The sequence below is a fragment of the Dendrobates tinctorius genome, unplaced genomic scaffold (genome assembly GCF_039654945.1).
Source record: "Dendrobates tinctorius isolate UK_male_01 unplaced genomic scaffold, ASM3965494v1 ptg000004l, whole genome shotgun sequence".
NCBI lineage: Eukaryota > Metazoa > Chordata > Amphibia > Anura > Dendrobatidae > Dendrobates > Dendrobates tinctorius.
Window position 1 is genome coordinate 29,866,292 of NW_027361672.1, and position 24,416 is coordinate 29,890,707.

The window sequence follows — 24,416 nt, forward strand, 5'->3', positions numbered from 1 at the left end:
AGTGCATTTAAAGTTCTTAGTAATACTGTATTTGATCAAACATAGCATAAAAGCCGTCCCACCATCCACAAGGCGACTCTGTGGTCTGGGCGGTCCTACACTGTCTAGTATTAATAACCTTATCATGTGTCAATGTTGACGTCTGTGTGAATAAGGGCAGACAAGGACCGGGTCCCAACCACTGGACACCAGTCAGGGGAAGCCTTTAAATACAATTTCCAGCTCAGGAGAGGGAGGCCACACCCTGGCTTGCACAGAATGCAAAAATACAAAGAAAAAACACAAAAATTTGCAGGGTTTTTTTCATTTTGTCTTTTGTAGGTTTTGTATGCTTTTTTGGCCATGTGAACATGCATTTATATGCTGCATGTGTTTCAACTCAAACCAAGCTCAATTTTTGTGTTTGATCAGCGGTTGCATCTGGTTGCCAGTTGGTTGATGTAAACAGACTTACTGTACTTGTAGCAGTAGCTATATTTACAGCCTACAAAAGCTTGGACTGTGAATTATACATTACTAGCTGAAGAGCCTGGTGCTGCCCAGGCATAGTAACTAACTACGGATAGTTATAACAAATTATAATGAATATATCTATCTCTCTGAGTGTAGAGCCCCGCCCACTCCACATAGCCACATTCACTATAATATCCCACCTCATCCTGTCAGCCAGAGTTACCGGACTACTACCCCTAATATCCCACATCATCCCGTCAGCCAGAGCTACCAGACTTCTACCACTAATATCCCACATCATCCCGTCAGCCAGAGCTACCAGACTTCTACCACTAATATCCCACATCATCCCGTCAGCCAGAGCCACCGGACTACTACCCCTAATATCTCACATCATCCCGTCAGCCAGAGCTACCAGACTTCTACCACTAATATCCCACATCATCCCGTCAGCCAGAGTTACCGGACTACTACCCCTAATATCTCACATCATCCCGTCAGCCAGAGCTACCAGACTTCTACCACTAATATCCCACATCATCCCGTCAGCCAGATACACCGGACTACTCCCCCTAATATCCCACATCATCCAGAGCCACCGGACTACTCCCCCTAATATCCCACATCATCCAGTCAGCCAGAGCCACCGGACTACTACCCCTAATATCCCACATCATCCCGTCAACCTGGGGTCAAAACCAGAGCGCTGAGTAGAATGGTCCTAACTTCCATACCGGAGATCCCTTTAAGAGAGACTGGGGTCAGTACCAAAGCACAGAGTGGATTTACCCTCACTTCCATACCAGGGATCTCTTTAAGAAAGCCTGAGATCAGAACCAGAGTGCTCAGTGGATTTCCCTGACTTGCATACCAATGATCCCTTTAATAGAACCCTGTGGTCAGAATCAGAGCGCTGAGGGATTTGCCCTTACTTCCAAAGAGGAGATCCCTTTAAGAGAGCCTGAGGTCAGTACCAGAGCATTTGAAGGCAATTGCCCTGACTTCCATACCGGGGATCCCTTTACGAGAGGCCTGGGGTCACAACCAAAGTGCTGGATGGATTTGCCCTGACTTCCATACCAATGATCCCTTTAAGAGAGAAGATATGCCTATGGATGGAGGATGTGTGATGGGGATATGGGCACGGGGGGGGGGGGGGGGGGAGATTCATTTCTGTCATGCTTCTTTCTGCTTTCTGGAGTGCAGACAATGGCTGGGAGCTTATGTTTCTGGGGGTGCTAGATTTCTCTCACCATGTCAGTGTCTGCTGAGGTGTTGTCAAGTGGGAAAACTTGCTCATAGCAACCAATCACAGCTCAGTTTCTTTTAACCAGCTCTGGTGAAACGAGAGATGCTTAGTGATTGGTTGGTGATACACACACACATACATTCAGTTTTATATACAGAGATAACTGCCATCACAGAATAGCCCAATTACCATCTTCTCATTGTGCAAAAAATAAAGCTTTAAAAAAAAAAAAAAAAGTAAACATTTTTGCTTTGTACTATAATATTTCACCAAGGCTGATTAGTAGGAGGATGTTAGCCGGGTCAGCGGATGAGGTTGTGACGTGGACGCACCATTTGAAGATCCGCTCCGTACGTTTTAATTGTAGCATTCTGGATGGCGTGCTTCATTTCGAAGTTCATCTTGATGTATTTAGCCTCCTTGTTATTGATTGACTGAGGAACCTTAAGGTGTATGCTTAATAGTTTCTGCCCATTGCATTCTTTAAAGAAAAAAAAACAAAAAGGTGAATGTTCCCGAAGATCAAGGAAAATATTACTTTATAAATCAGAACTACTTTCTATTCTAGCATTTTACCTAAATAAACCAAGATAACTTATAGAATGATTTAAGCAGTTTGTGTGGTGATGGCTCAGATTGGGGGGTGGTCCACTGCTTACCGCACACAGGCAACAGACGAGACGGAGGCAGATTTTGGTTGCAACAGGACCGAGTTTATTAGCCATCCTCCTGACGACTGCAGCCATACACTGCAGTTCCTTTACAGCTCTCCGTATTCAGGCCCGGGTACCTTCACCTTCCTTCTGTCGTAGTGACGTTCCTCGCGGATCTTTCGCTGTGGCTGTCCTAGACCTATCTACCGCCAGCGCTTTACCTGTCCGAGATCGTCATCCAATCGGTACCCCTGGGGCCTCGTCTGTCCTGCGGTTCTTTGCATCAGGGGCCACCCCCCCTGACTGTCTCTTCCTGTCAGTCCCCTGGTCGAGCTCTCCACTGTTGTCAGTCCTTCGCTGAGTCTTCTCCTCCTGAGCTCTTCCCGGGACCAGTCCTGCCTGCAACCCTGTCCTGTCCTATTTATCCCTTTCCTCTGGAATTTCCCCCCTGGGATCCTATCTCCCCACCCCCCTATGACTAAGCGGTTTCGTAGCCCTAAGCTGCTGACAAGTCCTGTTCTCATGCTCCCCCCTGCCATCTTGTGGTCAAATCTAAGTACTGCACTCCTATTCCACTTTCCCCCAGCTGTTTCCCTTCTATTATCCGTCTATTCATCTGTCTCCACACCCTCCATGCACACGATAAATGCACTTGATGCTTGACTATTGCACTTAAACACACGGGCTGATGACCGGATCATGCAGCTTTATATGAAAATCCCTATTATAATTGCCAGACCTGAATTAACAAGCACTTTTCACCTTTCTAAACTTAACAGGACTCGCTAATAAGTCAGAAGTGGTTAGACTTTGCTCATATTTTATTCCTGCTGCTCCCTTGTCTTCAATTTTTTACAAATCCTCCATATGGAAGTATGGGCCCTTTTGGTATCTGCAGAGGTACAAGACTTTGTTTAGTGCAAATTGTTATGGTCTTTATTAAGGTGGTATGTCACAGTATTCTCTGGGGTGTCTCTTTAGGCTGCTCTGCATAATTACTCTGTGAGCAACCCTCCCCTTGGTAAAGCCCAGAAACATTAACACTAAAAAGGCCCATATCCTTGGAACCATGGAGGTGGATTTTAAGAATCAATAAAAAAAAAAATATTTTAAAGTAGCAGTGGGTATAAAAAGTGCAAAAACTGGTGACAGGCCCTCTTTAAACTAAGTTCAGTTTAAATTGAGTATCTCCTCTATTTGCTCCACTGTTTCTGGAACAGTTTAGTTTCTCATATGCCCCCTCCATTCCAAAGTTATACCCCTCAGTAATAAAGAGTGCCCAAAATGCAAATATAAGAACACACCCACATAAGAAAAGTCACAACTGTAGTCTGGCTCTACCTGTTCTGTTCGCATAACACAAATCTCGGCTCAGAAGAACTGTCTTATACCGCTATTTGAACGCCAGAGCACTACAACAAATTTGTGACAATACCAAAATGGTCATAATATAAATATATAAAATTTGGGCTGTGTATTTTTTTACTATTACAATGGAGCTGTGTGTGTATCATGAAATAGTTATTTTAAACACTTTTTTGAAGGTCCAAAGGAGGGGACAATTTAAAAAAAAAAAGTTTAAGTCTTCTTAGGGAACTGCGATCATTGCTATATTTCGAGAAGTTGCCATCCTTCTGTGACTAAGCTTCTCAGCCAGCTTACTACTTTCTTAGCGGCCCATGATGAAATGTGTGTCATAGGGAATTAAGATTATTAGTTTGATTAGAGGCCCTTTTAACCACGCTATAAATATACAGTAGCTGCATCTGTGAAGTGTTAACAGAACTTTCCACTTCTAGAAAAGTGAACCCCAAACATTTAACATGTACAAATATAGTTAGCCACCACTATTCCGGTCTCTGTGCTTTGGCTGCAGGGGTGACGACAAGTTAACAGTTCGCATCACTTCTGTAGTCAATCACTTAGCTCAGCTACTTGCTAGGAAGCCTATGCTGGACTCGGGGAGGGCTAGTACAATGTGATTTTGCTATTGTACATTACTGAAAATGTTTTGGGTCCAAATTCTAAAAATGAAAAACCTCTTTAAAAATGGGCAACATCCCAAGTAATTTTCTGGAGCTACTATTGAGCATTTTCCCATTTACTTGTGATTGTATAATATCCCACATTATAACGTTACAGAATTTTCTACATATGTATCCAACAAGTAACTATACAATAGTACCTTCCAAGCTGTAACCATTTAGTGATTCTTTCTGTAGTCTGACAGTCTCCCAAAGGCAACCCTAAAAATAAACAAAAATGATAAATCTACATATCACACAAAATAGTGCCCAAGCCAGTTTTAGACAAAGTGGGGCCCTGAGCAAACGTTTAAAGTGGGGTACCAAATGCTCACATATTGCACAATCACACAAACTTTTCGGTTGTATTTACATGCACCGAGTTCAGATGGTTAAATGAGAGTGATCGACAACAATGAAGTCGTACAACGCTTGTTTTCCGGCCTCTACCATTGGCTGAGGAAGAATGACGGGCACAGAACAAACACCAATATATCAATCTGTTCACATACAGTATCATGTTAGGAGCAGCACTTCTCTAGTGTAACCGGGTGATGTGCTGCTGAAAACAATGATTTTTGTTCTGGCATTAACAAGTCAATCACTCGATGAATAGGCAGCATTTTGCTAATTTAGTATAATGCACCCCATAGTCCTCAACAAGAGTATGATGCTGCCCCCACAGGGGTATAATGCAGCCCCCAACAGGATATATAATGCAGCTCCATATAGTATAATGCAGACATAAATCCATGCAAAACATTAATTCTTGCTCTGACTGTGTCAAAGGAAAAATATATCTTTGCATAGTGTTGCCCATAAAAAAAAAAAAAAAAAAAAAAAAAAGTATCAACCACTGAGGACTATCAAATCTAATATTTTTCAAAATGAATGTATCAAGAATGAATGTTGCATTTATTTATGTCCTTTTACCTTAACTAAGGAATGTGCTGCTCAGACTTCTTGGGGCATCACAATCCTGGATAGGACCTCAATCAGCAGACAATAAAACTTTTACACTCCTGATCTATGAATTGCTCCAATATTTACTGCCACAACCATTGCTTCCTGTCCCACATAGATAGTTCTGCTTCATGTCACTTGTCTTATATATTGCATTATTCTTGTGTCCTGTTGTGTATAAATATGTGACTTCAGATTTTAAGTTATTCTATTCCTGCTGAAGAGACCTGAGTAGTGTTGAACGCTTGCCATTTACCATCTTTTCAGTTAGTCAGTGGGGTTGCACGCATCCCATAAGCAAAGCTTCACAGAAGCCAAGTATCAAGAAAAAGCAGTTATTCCATGGCAGTGTGTCAGGGCAGGAGTCAGGTAATCCACACTTTGCTCTCCCTTTTATCCATGTGCTTTATTTCAAGCCTCCTTTGTTCCCTTGCCATCCACATTCACGGTCCCCCACCATTATGACTCATACACATCAGCCCCTCTATTTCCCTCTCCCATGTACAGCTCCCATGCATTCCTCATCTTCCTGCAAAACCTCAGCCCATCTTGCCCAAACAGATTGCACAAAAAACTTCCTACAATTCCAATAACTACTTGGTCTTTATCATCCTACTCCTACTGATTTCGGGGGACATCTCCTCCAACCCTGGTCCACCATCCCCTAACCTCAACCCCTACCCTACCTCATATCGAAAACCATACTAATATTATTACTTGCACTCCCTCATTTCCCTCTTTCAATTGTGCCCTCTGGAATCCACGGTCTGTATGTAACAAGCTCCCTTTTTTGCACAACTACTTTCTGAACAACTCTCTATTGGCCCTCAGCGCCTCACCTGAAACCTGGATCCAGGATTCTAACACCGTCTCCCCTTCTGCCATTTCCCATGGTGGCTTACAATTCTCCCATTCCCCTGAGAAACACAAACAGACTTGGTGGTGGAGTTGGTATACTCCTGTCCCCACAATGCACTTTCCAGGTCATCCCCTCAGTTCCATTACTCTCATTCCCATATTTTGAGGTCTACACCATCAGGCTCTTCTGTCCCCTCTCCCTCAGAGTAGTGGTCATATATCGGTCCCCAGGCTCACCCACCCACTTCCTTCACTATTTCTCAGCCTGGCTGCCACACTTCATGTCCTCAGAACTACCAACCCTTATCCTGGGAGACTTCAACATCCCCACTTCCACATCTGCATCCCAACTCCCAACACTAACCACTTCTCTCGGCCTCTCACAGCTCTCAACCTCTGAGACACACAGACGGTACCACCCTTGACTTGGTCTTTGTCCGGCTCTGTTCAATCTGCTACCTAAATAACTCACCGCTTTCCCTCTGACCACAACATTCTCTCCTTCACTCTCGCAAACCCTCGCCCACCCCAGCACATTCCTACCTACTACACATTCAGAAATCTACAAGCCATTAACCCTCATACACTTTCAGACTCCCTACACTCATCACTGTCCCCAATGTCCTTTTTTTCCTGTCCTGATCTGGCTGTACACCACTACAATGACACTCTCAGAAGCACCCTTGACCAAGTAGCGCCCCTCACCCTCAGAACCTCCAAACACAGAGTAAAACAGCCCTGGCTCACATCGCAAACTCGACTGCTCCAGCGATACTCTAGGAGTGCTGAACGCTTACAGTATGAAGGAAAACTCACATCAGAAGACTTCATCCACTTCAAATTTATGTTAAAAACCTATAACTCTGACCTTCTCCTTGCAAAACAGACCTACTACACCACGCTGGTCTCCTCACTATCCAACAACCCCAAGAAACTTTTGACACCTTTCACTCCCTCCTCAGGCCAAAAGCACAAGCCCCTACCACAGATACTTGTGCTGATGACCTTGCACTTTATAGAGAAAATAGATAACATCCAACAGGAAATCCACTCCCAACCACCAAGTCCTATTACTCCCATCCCTTCCTGCATTTCCCCTGGCTCACTCTCCACATGTGATCCCATCACAGAAGAAGTCTCCAGACCCCTCTCTTCTTCACGTCAGACTACATGCACTAACGACCCCATTCCCTCACATCTCCTCCAGTCGTCACAACTCACCTAACTACAATCTTTAAACTCTCCCTCTCCTCGGGCATTTTCCCCTCCTCCTTCAAACACTATCATTACTCCAATATTAAATAAACCCGCTCTCGACTCATTTTGCACAAACTACAGACCAGTCTCCAATCTCCCCTTCATCTCTAAACTCTTGGAGCGCCAGGTCTACTCCCACCTTACCAGTTACCTCTCCACTCACTCTCTCCTAGACCCTTCACAGGTCGGCTTCCACCCCCTACATTCGACAGAAACTACACTCAAAGTGACCAATGACCTTCTGACAGCAAAATGTAACGGTGACCACTCTCTGCTCATTCTTCTCGACCTTTCTGTAGCTTTCGACACTGTTGACCGCTGTCTCCAACTCTCTTGGCTCCAGTCACTAGGCATTAATGACAATGCCCTCTTCTGGTTCTGTTCCTACTATATCTTTCTGACCGCTCCTTCAGTGTTTTGTTCACTGGCTCCACCGCATATCTTCCTCTCACTGTTGGGGTACCTCAAGGCTCATTCCTTAGCCTCCTCTTCTCTCTCTCTACACGGCCACAATTGGACAGACCATCAGCAGATTTGCCTTTCAGTACCATCTTTATGCTGATGACACACAACTACACACATCTTCCCCTGACCTTACCCCCGCTGTACTTCAGAACGCCAGTGACTGTGTCCGCAGTCTCCAACATCATGTCCGCCCTCCTTCTGAAACTCCACCTCTCCAAAACTGAACTTCTTTTGCTCTCATCTACTAACCTCCCTATATCTGATATTTCCCTCTCCGTGGGTGGCACCATAACACCCCAGCAGGAAGCGCGCTGTCTGGGTGTTATGTTTGACACCAATCTTTTGCTGCTTACACCTAAAAGAACATCTCTAGAATCCGCCCTTTTCTCAGCATGGAAACAAAACCCCTCATTATAGCATTGATACACTACCGCCTGCACTATTGCAATGCTCTATTAATTGGCCTTCCCCTCACTCTACTTTCCCCTCTCCAGTCTATCCTTAATGCAGCAGTCAGGGTCGTCCATCTAGCTAATCGGTATTCAGACGTGTCCGCTCTTCGCCAGTCATTACACTGGCTGCCCATTCATTATAGATTGTAATTCAAAGTACTTCTTGTCACTCACAGAGCTCTACACAGTGCAGCACCCCCTTACATCTTCTCCCTCATTTCTATCAGCCTAACTGACCGCTGCTTTCTGCAAACGACTTTCGACTAACCTCTGCACTAATCCGTATCTCTCACTCTCAACTCCAAGACTTCTCCCACACTGCAGCAATCCTCTGGAATGCTCTACTCGAATAAATTAGGACCATCCACAATTTGCATTGCTTTAGGCGCTCCCTTAAAACACATTTGTCCAGAGCGGCCTATCACATTCCCTGATCAATGTCATTTTATGTGTGCGTGCGTGTGCATGTGTAGCCCATTCACTATCTCTATCCCCCACTCCCTCAAGATGGCTGGACCATCATTGTAAATACACACCTGTACTTTGTATCTCCCCCACCTCATTGTAGATTGTAAGCTCTCACGAGCAGGGTCATCTCATTTTGCTTTAATTACTGTATTAACGTTGCTACTTATGACTTGTGTCTGAAACTGTAAAGCGCTATGGAATAAGTTGGTGCTATATAAAGATTATTATTATTAACCCCTTAATGACAGCCAATACGTCTTTTTACGGACCCGAGATGAGAATATCATCCCCTTACAGGTGACAATCCAGCAGCTGCCAACAGTACACTTTATCTGACAACTTGCTGTATCACAAATGATAAGTGTTGGCATTGTCCATATCTGTTTAACCCCTTAGTTGCTGCTGTCAAGTGACTACTTCAAATAAATGGTTAATAGATTGTGGGGGCATCCGCTTTAATCTAATTGACACATCGAGATCATGATTGTGTGGTCCTGATGTTTGCCATGGCAGTTCATGGCCAAATAGCGGCCTTAGAGTCTCCTGTCTATAGCAGTCAGTTCAGAATTTAGCGACAATTAGGTGGTAAACACTTTTTCATTCCTGCTATACCACTTTGCATTAATTCCTGAAAATCACTTGAAGGGTTAATAAACTGACAGCAGTTTTCAATATGTCAGGGGGTGCTGTTTATAAAATGGCATCGCGTGTGGGGTTTTCCAATATATATGACTCACTTCAAACCTGGATAGGTCCCTCAAAAAATTTTTGTAAAATCCTTGAAAAAAAATGAAAAATTTCTGCTACATTTTTAAGCCACCTAAAAGGCTAAGAAAATAAACTAGCATTTTAAAAATGGTGCTGATGTAAGGCAGACATGTGGAAAATGTAATGTGTTAATGTTTTTCTGTGGCGTGACCATCTGGATTAAAGGGATAATCATTCGAAGTTAGAAAATTGCTAATTTTTTTTACATTTTTGTCAAGTTTGACATTCTTTGTAAGCAAAACATATTGACCTAAATTTACCATTATCATGAATTATAATGTCATGAAAAAATCTCAAGATCAATGGGATTTGTTGAAGCGTTCCAGAGTTATCACCACAAAGTGACAGTGGTCAGATTTTAAAAAATTGGCCCCGTCACTAAGGGGTTAATCACCCATTGAAGACTCAAATCCTAATATTTTCTCCATCCACTGGCTAACAGTACACAGATATAGGTTTCCTGGATCAGTATAACTATAGTACAGATAAATCCTACAAGAACTTCACAGAGTCATAGTCCAAAAAGTAAGTATCTCAAAGTTTATTTTGACAAATAAGCAGAACCACAAAAAATTCACATATATCATCTTCAAAGGATACAGCAGACAAAGCACATAAAAGGCATAAGTGTGAAGGACAGAGAGAAAAAGACGCTGGTTATGTCACAGGATGGGCAAGCTAAACAGGAATTGAATATCATATACCTCAAAAAGACTTATTGTAAAGAGTACAGTATATACAAAAAACTGCACAGTACATGTAAGGTGCAAATACAGTATAAATATACAAGGAGGATCCCCAGTTCCTATAGAGCTCATATAAAGGCAGTAAGAAACAAATTTTAATTAACACTTAACCATATGCCATAGACCCTAGGAAAAGAGAGGAAGAGGGTAGTGTTGGGCAAGAATGGGTAAGCAGGGCATCTCCTGTCAGTGTGTGAGCCCCGACGTGAGTTTCGCGTGCGCTTGCTCAGGGGGCATTTGACACATTCCTCACAGCTCCCCGAGCAAGCCCACAACTTTTTGGACTATGACTCTGAAGTTCTTGCAGGATTTATGTTTTTGGAGTGTCTTTGAATAGGGAAGTTGGTCAGTCAGTTTGACATATGACCAACATTATTTCATAGTATGCATCAGTGGTTCTTATTCTTAACTATGTTGTTGAAAATGTTAGCTTGACACTAGGCATCATACCACGTAGTCTATGCCCACTCGAGCAGAAGTGAAAATGGGTTGTCGAAGATATTTATTTATCCCCAATTTATTCCTCAACAATGTAGGCAATTTTGTAGTGTACTTAATACTGTGCAAAATGTTTGGTAGTTGTGGAAAAAAATGCTGGAAAGCAAGAATTCTTTAAAAAAAAAGTGTTCGTTTATTATATAAATTAACAAAATTAAAAGAGGCCATCCTTTGCCTTCAAAACAGCATCAATTCTTCTAAGTATAGACATGGCCAAAAAGTTTTAAGACTGACAAATGTTTTTTTAAAAAGCTTGGAGTTTGTGTTTTTACATCTTTTAGTTTATTTCTATGGTTACTTTAGTACAATTATAAGCATTTTATAAGTTTTGACTATAATTTATAAATACATGAATTTTCTGCAAATATTCAATGTTTAAAGTGGTGACTAGTGATGAATGAGCATGCTCGTCACTACTCTGTTCTCGCCCGAGCATCTCACTGCTCAAGATGCTCGGAGCTTGCCGAGTATTTCCGGGGTTGCTTGGCGGGAGCTCGGGTCCCTGCCCTGCATGTATGGCGCTCTTTAGAGAGCCAATAAACATGCAGGGAATGTCTGCCACACACTAATGCCGCAGCCGTGTTGGTTGTGGCATTACAGTGATTGGCTTGCCACACAGTGTCTAGATAATGGAGATGGTTAGCACTCAACTGAAGGGTTGAGTATATGGTGCTAGTGAAAAGGAGCCCGTGGTCCCGCAAGTATAAGTTCAATATGGAATCACTGCACACGTAGAATATGCTCAAAGTGAAGTTTTCTTTTTATATTTATCACCGTCAATAAATAAAAAAACCTTCACTTTGAGCATATTCTACGTGTGCAGTGATTCTATATTGAACTTGCCACACAGTGTCACCAGGTCTATATCATACCTGGCGTCGCCCTACTCTTCACAGTCGGCTCCGGAATCAGGTAGTGTAGGGAGAGTTGCTGCTGAGATAGGGAGAGATTAGCTTGGCTCTTACTTACTGTGGGTATACTGTTATGAATGAGTCACCGTAGGAGGCAAAAACAGAAATACTAGCTAAGTCCAGAAAACCAGAGAAGTTGGCAGCTATCGGATTGCAGACCCCTGAACCTAACAACAACAACTAGCAGTAGCCGTGGGGGGTTCATACGGTGCCCTAGACCCCTCAATCACAGCCAGAGAACTACATAGCCTAAAGACAGAAAGGGAAATCTAAACTGCCCCAGAGCAGACCCCAAAGCAATAGGCAGCCCCCAACATATAATGACGGTGAAGCAAGATGAAAAAACACTCACACAGATAGAAAGATAGGCTGAGCAAATGATGGGGCCCAAGCTAACTAAATAGGACAGAATAGAAAAGCTGCTGTCTGCAATCCGCCAAAACCCTCTCAAAAACAAGAGCCAACAGACTGATAGGGAAAAAAAGCCCTGAAGACGCTAGGCTTCAAAAATACTATATCAGTACTCAGGTATTTTCTGAAGACAGAGCAAAAAGGAATTCAGCTCACCCAGCAGGGGAAGGCAGAAATCCAGAAAAACAAGGCAAAACCAAGCCAAAACACAAATGCAAAAAAACAGAGCAGAAAACTTAGCTTTTGAGGAGCAGGAATCAAACTGGTCTCCTAGAATCCCTCAGAGAAATCACCCGCAAGGCAGAAGGGTGTCGGCTGCCTTATATCCAGTCAGCAATTCCAGTCACCCAGTCATCATTCTGCTCAGGTGCTTTGTAATCAGCCTCACTACCTTCCTTCACCAGAAGAGGGAGTTCATCAGACCTCAATGGTGAAGGGGAAAATGAACTCACAACAGTATACCATATATAATACACATATCCACCTCACCTAACAGTACTTGTGAGGACTATTAAAGCTGCATAGATATCAGTGCTAGGCAGGTAGGCAGTGTATGTGGAGACTGCAGTGCATATAGCAAGAGGGTCCATTCCAGTTCTGTCTGCTGCTGCCTATTACAGATATTTGTAGACATAGCCCTAGGTATCAGGGACCAGGATTAATTAATTTATTTTAACAGGCCAGCTATTTTAACCCCTTTCTGACATCAGACGTACTATCCCATCCAAGGTACCCGGGCCCGTATGACCGGGGACGGGATAGTATGTCATAGCGAACAGCGGCGCTCCCGGGGGGGGGGGGGGGGAGCGCCGCTGATCACGGCCGGGTGTCAGCTGATTATCACAGCTGAAACCCAGCAGTGTGTCAGGAGCGGTCACGGACCGCACCCAGCAATTGAACCCTGGCACACTGCGATCAAGCATGATCGCAGTGTACCGCGGGGGGCACAGGGAAGAATCGCGCAGGGAGGGGGCTCCCTGCGTAATTCCCTGAGACCCTCGGAGCAGCGCGATGTGCTGCGCTGCTCCGAGGGTCTCCTCCCTGCAGGCCCCGGATCCAATATAGCCGTGGGGGCCTGCAGGGAGGCGGCTTCCTCAGTTCCTGCTGAGAGCAGTCACTGAGAAAGCCTGTGCAGCGCCTGTCAGATCGCTGATCTGACACAGGGCACTGCAAAGTGTCAGATCAGCGATCTGACACTTTATTGTAATGTCCCACATTGGGACAATATAATAAAGTGAAAAAAAACAGAAACCAAGTATGAAAAGAATTTAAAATTTAATTTATAAAAAATCCTAAAATAAGAAAAAAAAATCCCTAATATTCTTTTTTCGTAAAAAAAAAAAAAAAAAAATATACGCATTTGTTATTGCCACGTCCGTATCGACCCTGGCCAGCGATTCAACCCTAAGTACTGTGCCTGTAGGGGATCTGCCGGCCGGTGTCTCCTGCAGCTTCCGGTACTCGCCCCTGGAAGTGTACCGGGAGAAAGGTCCCGGCCGCGTCATCAGAGCGTGACTTCCAGTTCCCGGCTGCACTGAGTGACCGCGCCAGGATGCAAGCTGACCATGCAGTGATGGCGCTGCAGACACCCACCCGCTCATGGCCGAGACCCCATCGGGCCCCCCCACAGTGCTTCCAGTACCTCTGGCGCCGGATGAAGCAGAGACGGAGCCCTCCCACAACAGACTTGCTTTCTTCCTTTCTTCTTCCACCGTGCCAGCAGCTCTTGCTGCTGACTGAAGTTTCCCTTTGTCAAGGACAGGAAACCACTGATGCGGAGAGAGGGGCCACTCTATCTTGAAGGCTTCCGGTCCTTGAAGGGCGGATCCCCTCTCTCGTTGGTGCTGTTATGGGTGATTGGAAAAAAGTGATTTCCTGTTTGCAGATATATTGGAGTATGTTCCCACAATCAGTAAGTGCTGAGGGGTGGATGCAGCATCCAACCCGCAGCATCCAGCTGTTAAAGCATAGTGGATGAGATTTCACGACATCCCATGCCCACGGCTCACTCACAGCATCCAGCTGTTACAGCATAGTGGAAAGGATTTCAAGAAATCCCATGGCCTAAATGCGTGCACCGATCCAGGCGGCTCACCCACAGAAACAGACATGCTGCGCGTCTTTCCAGCATGTCAATTTATGTAGTGGAGACGCTCAGTCTCTGCTGCATAAGTTACCCATACACTTTCATTAGATACGGTTAAACCGCATTATCTTCCTAATCACATGCGCATTAAGTGCGGGAACGCAGCTTACTATGCATGTATACTAATTTACATATTGTTGAAACCAGGAGGAAAAAAACGGAGTATAGGATTCAATATGATATAAAAACAGTATATACATTTTATTAGTCATATAAATATCAAAATTTTCATAAAAGGATCATACAGCTTACAAAAATGACAGGACATGCACAAGGAGAAAATGAATCATGCACCTGAAATATACCTCTATATGACCATAACGCTAGTATACTGGTAATTGGTGGTATCAGGGTGAACTGGCAGGCAATATCCCATATATATCAAAATAAAGCCATAATGGGCAACCACCACATAAATGTTCCGGGGGGGGGGAGGGTGCCAGATAATGTGCACAGACTCAAACACACAAGATGAATTCTTTTAGCGTTTAAATTGTGAAATACGCCCTAAGTGGGCCAACAGGACAGAAACCAAGAGGGGGGAGGAAAAAAGGGGGGAGTGAACGTGAATCTGACACATGCTCTCAACCGTCAACAATAGTATCGGTAATGCTAGTAACCCATACTGACAGGAGAGTGGTGGTAAGCAGTAGTAATGACAATATGCCATGTAAAAAACAATAACGCCATAGTAAGCGGGCACAGGTGAAGTTGAATGTAAGCTTACCGGACCGAATGCACGGACCCAGCACCAAAGGGTTAACCCTTTGGTGCTGGGTCCGTGCATTCTATCCGGTAAGCAACGAGCAACCCCTGGGGCAGAGGGCCAACCCCCAGGAGTAGGACCACAAGGCCCAAAGAACTGGCGAGCCAAGTATGTTGGAGGGCGACCGGTCCTCCTAGTGGTGATTGACAGCATCCCCATGAACGCTTTGCTGGACACTGGCTCTCAGGTGACCACTATGACATATATCCTTTACAAACGGTATTGGGCTAACTCTGAACTTACTTTAGGCCCAAGTGATAAGCTGACAGTAGTTGCCAGCAATGGTCAGTCTTTGCCGCAAGTAGGATGTAAAGAGATTACCATTAAAGTGGGGCGAATAGAGTTAAAAATCTCAAGGTCTGATGGTTGTAGACATTGATTGACGAGAATGAAACCCAATGATGACCTTAGGTACTAATGTGATTGAAAATTGTCTTGCCGAGGTTATTGTTGTGTTGTAGAAAAAATCACTAATTCATGGAGATTGGAAAAGACTTAGTGTACATAAAAATCCCCTTAAAAAACAATTTTATTAATAATCATAAAAACACACCTTCCCAGTGACGTTGAAAAAATGTCAAAAAATAAACCTAGTATAAGGTGCTGCATAGCCCTACATTAAGGCCTAACTGATACCTTCCTATCCGTGGAGGTTGGCACCCTAATAGTACGATATTGGCGCCCCCACTCAACGAGGACTATCCCTCACTTCCCTAGTGATCCCTAGTATCACAGAGAGGAAAACAATTTCAAGATAGAACAGTAATGAAAAGATCAGAATGCCCTAGGACTTATACAGACCAAACAGATAATACAGCAATAAAACATTTACCACATCATGATATCATGTGACCCACAAAGATAGCAGCTATTCTCACTTGGAGAGATAAACATCCTCAAATACAATCAGCAATAAATGAAAAGGTCAAAAATATTGTTGCTGCTTCATGCCTGATACCTTCAATAACAGTGGCCACTGTTATTGAAGGTATCAGGCATGAAGCAGCAACAATATTTTTGATAGGACTATTCCTCCTGATGAACCGCTACGGCGGGGAAACGCGTTGAGGGTCCCCCATGAGACATGATAAGTGACCTTTTCATTTATTGCTGATTGTATTTGAGGATGTTTATCTCTCCAAGTGAGAATAGCTGCTATCTTTGTGGGTCACATGATATCATGATGTGGTAAATGTTTTATTGCTGTATTATCTGTTTGGTCTGTATAAGTCCTAGGGCATTCTGATCTTTTCATTACTGTTCTATCTTGAAATTGTTTTCCTCTCTGTGATACTAGGGATCACTAGGGAAGTGAGGGATAGTCCTCGTTGAGTGGGGGCGCCAATATCGTACTATTAGGGTGCCAACCTCCACGGATAGGAAGGTATCAGTTAGGCCTTAATGTAGGGCTATGCAGCACCTTATACTAGGTTTATTTTTTGACATTTTTTCAACGTCACTGGGAAGGTGTGTTTTTATGATTATTAATAAAATTGTTTTTTAAGGGGATTTTTATGTACACTATTGTTGTGTTGCAACAGGTAGCAGAGACTGCTGGTTCCAGTGAACAACGAGTCCTGCAGAAGGAGATCAAGGCCCTGATGCAAAGACAGCAGGTAGAACTGTCTGGCGGAGAAATTGGCAGCGTCAGAGTGAGTGATTCATTCCCCACTGTGATACCCCCCAGATGTGAAATGTTAATTTGGTGTCGGGCAGCCATAGGCCTCAGAGGAAAAGATTACCAAGCATTGGTAGAGCCAGTGTACTCTGATAGCCGGCCCACTGTGCTGACAGCCAGAGGGGTAGTTTATGTCCACAAAGGGAGAGTACCTGTACGCCTCTTGAATTGTGGGGAGGAGGCGGCAACAACACCTCGGTATGCCACAGTTGCTAAGCTGTTTACTGTCAGTAACAATGCAATACAGGCAGCAGAGCCCTTGGTCTCATCTGACCAGGCAGGGGACAATGGCTCTGTAAAGCAGCTGGAGGAGTGGTGTCAGCAGCTGCAGGTGGGAACTGACTCCACCCCTTCATACCAAAAGAATGGGGTTTAAAGGGGTGGCTCAGGAATATGAGCGGGTATTCAGCAAACACCCTCTAGACTTTGGAAAGGCAAAAGGGTTCAACACCTTATCCCCACTGGAGATCATCCACCCATTAAAGAAAGGTACCGGCCTATACCCCCAACACAATATCAATGTGCCAAAAGTATGTTGCGGGAAATGAAGGAGGCTGGGGTGATCAGAGACAGTTGTATCCCCTGGGCAGCTCCAATAGTCTTTGTGAAAAAGAAAGATGGTACCATGAGAATGTGTGTTGATTACAGAAAAATTAACAGCATTACACATAAGGATGCCTACCCATTACCCAGAATTGAGGAGTCATTAGCTGCACTTAAAACTGCTATTTTTCCACCTTAGATCTCACTAGTGGGCATTGGCAGGTTCCCATGGCAGAGGCAGACAAGGAGAAAAGTCGTAGTTACTCACCGGTTAACAGTATTTTTCGGAGTCCATGACAGCACCACCTGAGAGAGGGGATCCGCCCTTTAGGAACAGGAAACCTACAGATACAAAAAGACGGCACCTCTCCCACGCATCAGTTGGATTACAGAGCACAAGAGGACCACAATGGTTAATAGCATAATTTAACTACAATACTTTACACGACTATTTAAATTACCCGTGTACCTATAAGGGGAAGAAGTGCACACCCAAATTTTAAACTAAAGGGAGGGAACATACGGGTGCTGTCATGGACTCCGAAAAATACCGTTAACCGGTGAGTAACTACGACTTTATTCGGTCGTCCATGACAGCACCACCTGAGAGAATTACAGAGAGTAATAACTATTTAGGGAGGGACTACAGCCTGCAGTACCCTTAAACCAAAAGAGGTCTGTGGAAGCACCCAAGTCTAGCCTATAATGACTATAAAAGGTGCTCGGACAGTACCAAGTAGCCGCCTTACATATCTGGTCGATGGAGACTTTGATCTCTCGGCCCACGAGATCGCCATGGGTCTGGTGGAATGCGCCCTCAGCTTCCCGGGTGGCGACCTGCCTTTTGAGGTGTATGCTATTGAAATTGCCTCTCTAATCCACCTAGCTAGTGTGCTTTTTGACACTCTACAACCTTTCCTAGGGCCTTGATGGGAGACAAAACAGGGCATTATCTTTTCTCCAGGGATCGGTAACTGCCAGATATTCTATGAGGCATCTCCTAACATCTAGGGTGTGTAGTTTCTCTTCCTTCTCATTAGCTGGATTAGGGAGGAAGGATGGAAGGACTATTTGATATATGATAACATCAGAGACAGTTTTGGTCAACAACCCCCAGAGCCCCTCCTCCCGGCTTCCCAGCCCTCCACCTCCAAAACCAACTTCTCCACCATTACAGAAGATCGACTCTCCACTCTACTCTCAAGATCACATCTCACGACTTGTGCACTTGACCCGATCCCTTCCCACTTCATCCCAAACCTCACCACAGTCTTCATCCCAACCCTAGCCCATCTCTTCAACCTATCACTAACAACTGGTGTTTTCCCCTCAAGCTTTAAACATGCCTCAATCACACCTATCCTCAAAAAGCCCTCTTGACCCATCCTCTGTATCTAGCTATCGCCCTATATCACTTCTCCCCTATGCCTCCAAGCTACTGGAACACCACTGCTACCTTGAACTGTCCTCCCATCTCTCTTCTTGCTCCCTCTTCGACCGCTTACAATCTGGCTTCCGGTCACACCACTCCACCGAAACTGCCCTTACTAAGGTCACCAATGACCTCTTAACCGCCAAGAGCAAGCGACACTACTCTGTCCTCCTCCTCCTGGACCTGTCGGCTGCCTTTGACACAGTGGACCATTCCCTACTATTACAGACCCTCTCATCCCTTGGCATCACAGACTTGGCCTTGTCCTGGATCTCATCATACCTAACAGACCGGACATTCAGCGTCTCCCACTCACACACCACCTCCTCACCTCGCCCCCTATCTGTCGGAGTCCCACAAGGTTCAGTCCTAGGACCCCTGCTCTTCTCCATTTACACCTTTGGCCTGGGACAGCTTATTGAATTTCATGGCTTTCAGTATCATCTCTATGCTGCTGACACACAGATCTACATCTCTGGACCAGATATCACCTCCCTGCTAACCAGAATCCCTCAATGTCTGTCCACTATTTCATCCTTCTTCTCTACCAGATTTCTGAAACTTAACATGGACAAAACAGAATTCATCATCTTTCCCCCATCTCACGTGACCCCCCAACGAACCTATCCATTACAGTAAATGGCTGCCCACTCTCCCCAGTCCCACAAGCTCGCTGCCTCAGGGTAATCCTTGATGCGGATCTCTCCTTCAAAGCACATATCCAAGCCCTTTCCACTTCCTGCCGACTTCAACTCAAAAATATTTCACGAATCCGTTCATTCCTCAACCCAGAATCTGCAAAAACCCTAGTCCATGCCTTCATTATCTCTCGCCTTGACTACTGCAACCTCCTGCTCAGTGGCCTCCCCTCGAACACTCTCGCACCCCTCCAATCTATTCTAAACTCCACTGCCCGACTAATACACCTGTCCCCCCGCTATTCCCCAGCTTCTCTCCTCTGTCAATCCCTTCACTGGCTCCCCATTGCCCAGAGACTCCAGTACAAAACCCTAACCATGACATACAAAGCCATCCACAACCTGTCTCCTCCATACATCTGTGACCTTGTCTCCCGGTACTTTCCTGCACGCAACCTTCGATCCTCACAAGATCTCCTTCTCTACTCCCCTCTTATCTCCTCTTCCCACAATCGCATACAAGATTTCTCTCGCGCATCACCCCTACTCTGGAACTCTCTACCACAACATATCAGACTCTCACCTACCATTGAAACCTTCAAAAAGAGCCTGAAGACCCACCTCTTCCGACAAGCCTATAACTTGCAGTAACCACCGATCGACCAAACGGCTGCATGACCAGCTCTACCCTCGCCTACTGTATTTTCACCCATCCCTTGTAGATTGTGAGCCTTCGCGGGCAGGGTCCTCTCCTCCTGTACCAGTTATGACTTGTATTGTTTAACATTATTGTACTTGTTTTTATGTATACCCCTCCCTACATGTAAAGCGCCATGGAATAAATGGCGCTACAACAATAAATAATAATTTCCTGTGTCCTGTGAAAGCTAGAAACTACCTTAGGCAAGTACGCCGGATCAGGTCTGAGTGTTACTCTATCGTCCTTAAAGTGTATATAAGGAGGACGCCTAGATAATGCCTGGATGTCGCTTAATCTACGAGCTGAGGTTAGAGCTACCAGGAAGGCTACTTTAAGGACAGGTTTTTTATGGAAGCTGATGAAATAGGTTCGAATGGAGCCTCTGTCATAGCCGTGAGGACTAGGTTTAAGTCCCACGGCATGAACTTATCTTTCACTATTAGCCTGGATCTACCTGCTGCTTTAATGAATCTACTGATCCAGTAATTACCTGCGATGTTGCAGCTAAAGAGGGCCCCTAAGGCTGATACCTGTACTTTAAGGGTACTAGTGAAAAGCCCCATATCCAGACCTTTCTGAAGAAACTCTAAGATCTGGTTTATAGGCGCTGAACCCCCAGCGACTATTCCGGAGTTCTGAAGGAATCTCTTCCAAACCCTGACAGATTTTGGTTGTGATGATTTTTCTACTTTTAAAGTAGAGTGTTAATCAGGTCTGGGGAGAAGCCTTTTTCTCTTAGCAATGTCCGTTCAAACTACACGCCGTCAGATGTAGGCCAGCCACCTGAGAATGGAAGACTGGGCCCTGGGATAGGAGATCCGGCATGTCCTGAAGGACCCAAGGCTCGGACACCAACATGGTCCTGAGGCATGAGAACCATGCCCTCCTGGGCCAAAAAAGGAGCGATAACTATAACCCTCGCTCTGTCCCTCCTGATTTTCCTCATCACCAGGGGGAGTAGTGATAGGGGAGGGAAGGCGTATGCTAGCCTGAAGTCCCACTTTATCAGAAAGGCATCTACCGCCAGGGGGTTCTCTCTGGGATTTAGGGAGCAGAACTGCCTTAATTTTCTGTTTTCCATGGTAGCGAAGATTTCTATCTCTGGTTGTCCCCATTTTTGTACACTCAGGTCGAAGATGGAAGTTTTTAGGGACCATTCTCCTTGTCTTAGTAGATTGCGGCTTAAGAAATCTGCTGTGATATTTTCTTTCCCTTTTATATGTAGCGCTGTTAAAGATAGAAAATGCTGCTCTGCTAGCTGGAACAACCGTTCTGCCACATTCATCAGGGGTTTGGAACGAGTCCTGCCTTGGTGGTTGATATAAGCCACGGTGACCTGATTGTCGGAGAACACTCGCACATGATGGCCCTGTAGATACGCAAGTAGTCTCTTAGCTGCCTGTTCTACTGCTGTCAACTCTTTCAGGTTAGATGACATCTCTATCTGATGATGCTCCCATAGGCCCTGGACCAGAATCTCACCCATATGAGCCCCCCAACCGGAAGGGCTAGCATCCGTGGTGATTATGCGGGATATGTCATACTCCCAGGGAACCCCTCTGGATAAATTATCCTTGTCTAGCCACCACTCTAGGGACTCCCTTGTGTTCCGGGACAAGGTTAGCTGGCCCTCTAAGTAACCTCCGAGCATTCTTTGATGTACTAAAACTTCGCCCTGTAGTGTACTTGAATGGAACTGGGCCCACTGGACAGCCGGGATACAGGATGAAAGAGAACCCAGAAGGGACATGGCTCTCCTGAGAGACATGGTAGGGTTATTGGAAGCGTTCAGGACCTGATAGTGTAGGCGAACAAGCTTCTCCGGAGGCAGACTGCATTCCTGTTTCTCAGAAACTAGGATCAAGCCCAAGAATTGTTGGACTCTCACCGGTTGTAAACGAGATTTTTTAATGTTAAGCAGCCAACCTAACCGCTCTAAGGCAGACATTGCTCTTTGTAGCTGTTACATACAATGTTTCACCGTTTTCCCTACAATCAGGAAGTCATCTAAGTAGGGAACTACTAGAATGTCTGATTCACGTAGATGGGCCATAACCTCCGCTACCACTTTAGTAAATACTCGGGGAGCGACTGCCACCCCAAAGGGGAGTGCCGCATATTGGAAATGCTGAACTGACCCATCTAACTGAACCGCCACTATGAGGAAGCGCTGATGAGCTGCGTGAATGAGTATATGGTAGTAAGCATCTTTTAAATCTAACACTACCATAAAGCAATTTTTATTGATGAATTAATTGTCTCCATCTTAAACGGGCGTATGACCAGGAATTCGTTGAGGGACTTAAGATTTATTATAGTCCTAAAGGAGCTGTCTGGCTTGTGGACCAGGAACAGAGGGGAGTAGAAACCTTTCCCCCTTTCTCCTTCTGGAACCATAGTTAGGACCTTCTTGCGGCAAAGATCATGAACCTCGGCCTCCAGGGCAGCTTGTTCTGATGTGGAAGTCCTGAGCGGGGTGACCTTAAATCGATCTTGGGGGACCCGGGTGAATTCTAGTCGTAAACCCGCAGCTATCACCCCCAGTATCCAGCTACTACTAGAAATCATAGACCAGGCTGGGTAGAAGGCAGCTAGTCTCCCCCCTACCGGAGCAGCTAGTCATTGGGGCGACTTTTTAGTGTCACGGGCTGGACCTTCCTGGCGCCCCCCACCTCCGAACATGAAACCTGTACCTCTCCTTCTCGTCATCCCATCTGCCCTGGTCCCTGGACGGCCTTCTATGGAAATATCCTTTCCTAGTAAAGGGACGTCTATAAGAAGGGTTCGGCAGACTGGGGAACTTCTTTTTATCATCCCCGGCTTTCTCTAAAAGTTAATCCAAAACAGGGCCAAACAGATATTCCCCCTCACATGGACTGGAGCAGAGTTGTGACCTGGCCTGGATATCTCCTGGCCAGCATTTTAACCAGAGAGCCCTTCGTGCTGCGTCAGATAAACCCGCAGTCCTAGCCGCCATTTTCTCAGAGTCTGCTGAGGCAGCAGCCAAAAAAGCAGCAGCACTTTGGATGATTGGTAGAGTTTTTCGAATGGATGCTCTTGAGGCTCCGTCGTTCAGTTGGGAATCCAGTTGATCTAGCCAGACCATCATGGATCTGGCCGTACATGTGGCAGCACTGGCAGCTATCGCTGGTCTTAAAGCGCCTGCTGACATCTCCCATGTTCCCTTTAGAAAGGAATCCGCTTTTTTATCCAGCGGGTCTTTTAAGGCGGCTATGTCATCGAATGGTATGGAGGATATTTTGGAGGCTTTGGCTACTGCCGCGTCCAGCTTAGGGGCCTTATCCCATCTGTTTACCACTGGGTCATCAAAAAGGGAACCTCCGCTTGAAGGCAGGTGGCAAGGAGCCCCTTTTTTCAGGTCTTTTCCAGTCCCTATCTATCAGGCTCTGGACTTTGTCATTTAATGGAAAGGCCCTGCGCTTTCTGGGATCTAGACCCCCGAACATCACGTCCTGTGCGGAAAGTTCTGGTCTTGCGTCTGCTACCCCCATGGTGGACCTTATTGCTTTAACCAGCCTATCCATTTGATCTAAGGGGAAGCAGAATCGGCTTGAGTCTTCCTCTGAAGATGACGAAGTGGAGGCCGGGGAATCTGAGGAGTCATCGATCCTAGGGGCGTCCAAGGACTCAGAACCTGAGAGACTAAATGCTCTTCCTTTAGAAGAATCCCTTTTAGATAGGGCCTTCATCTCCGACCTGATAATTTCCCTCAGGCTTGTGGTTAAGTCCGGCGTTTCTTCCGCTACCTGTATGGACAGGGGGGGGGGGGGGGGGGGAAGTGTAAGGGCCTGTCAATCTACCCCTGGGCCCCCGTCCCTATCCAACCCCTACCGTTTGTCGCACGCATGGCTGACAACTTTTTAGGGTGGCCGTCTGGCAAAGGGCAACTACAGAGGGCACATTCCCTGTGCTTCTGTTTTCCCGTAGCTTTCCTCCCCTGCGAAAAAAACATAAGGGAACACTGCATCAGGGTACATTCACGGAGATCTCTTACCCATGCAGATGAGGCAGGTACCAGATCACGGAGGGAGGCAGGAGGGTCCTTTATTCTGGATGAACTTCTGTGGCTCTGTTCGCTCGGACGTTTGTTTCTTCTGCTGGCCACTCGCATGAGGCTTCACCGTGGCCTGTTTCTGTGGGCGCTCCTGCACCTCGTCCTGCTGCTCTATGGGGGCTTCTGTCGTCTCCATTGCTGGGCCTTCAGAAGCATCCCAGCAGCGTCACCTCCTGTCTTTTAAGGCCTCCCAGTGTCCGGGTCAGCAGGGTTCTGGCGCGGCACCTCCCACCCGGGACCCCCCAGCGACCTCCCCCCGCCT

At 45.6% G+C, this 24,416-nt stretch overlaps 1 protein-coding gene across 6 annotated transcripts in view; it reads right to left on the minus strand.

Annotated features, from left to right (window-relative positions):
• Positions 1–24,416, minus strand: part of SYCP2L (synaptonemal complex protein 2 like) — a 320,192-nt gene that overhangs the window by 158,513 nt on the left and 137,263 nt on the right. For all 6 annotated transcript variants that reach the window (XR_012230581.1, XM_073566695.1, XM_073566676.1 and 3 more), the window contains 2 exons: positions 4,541–4,601; positions 2,035–2,183 (listed from right to left, as the gene is read on the minus strand). Coding sequence is in view for 5 of the 6 variants with exons in the window: in XM_073566695.1 (XP_073422796.1) it covers positions 2,035–2,183; positions 4,541–4,601 (210 nt within the window). In the remaining variant the exon portion in view is untranslated. The remainder of the gene's footprint in view (positions 1–2,034; positions 2,184–4,540; positions 4,602–24,416) is intronic.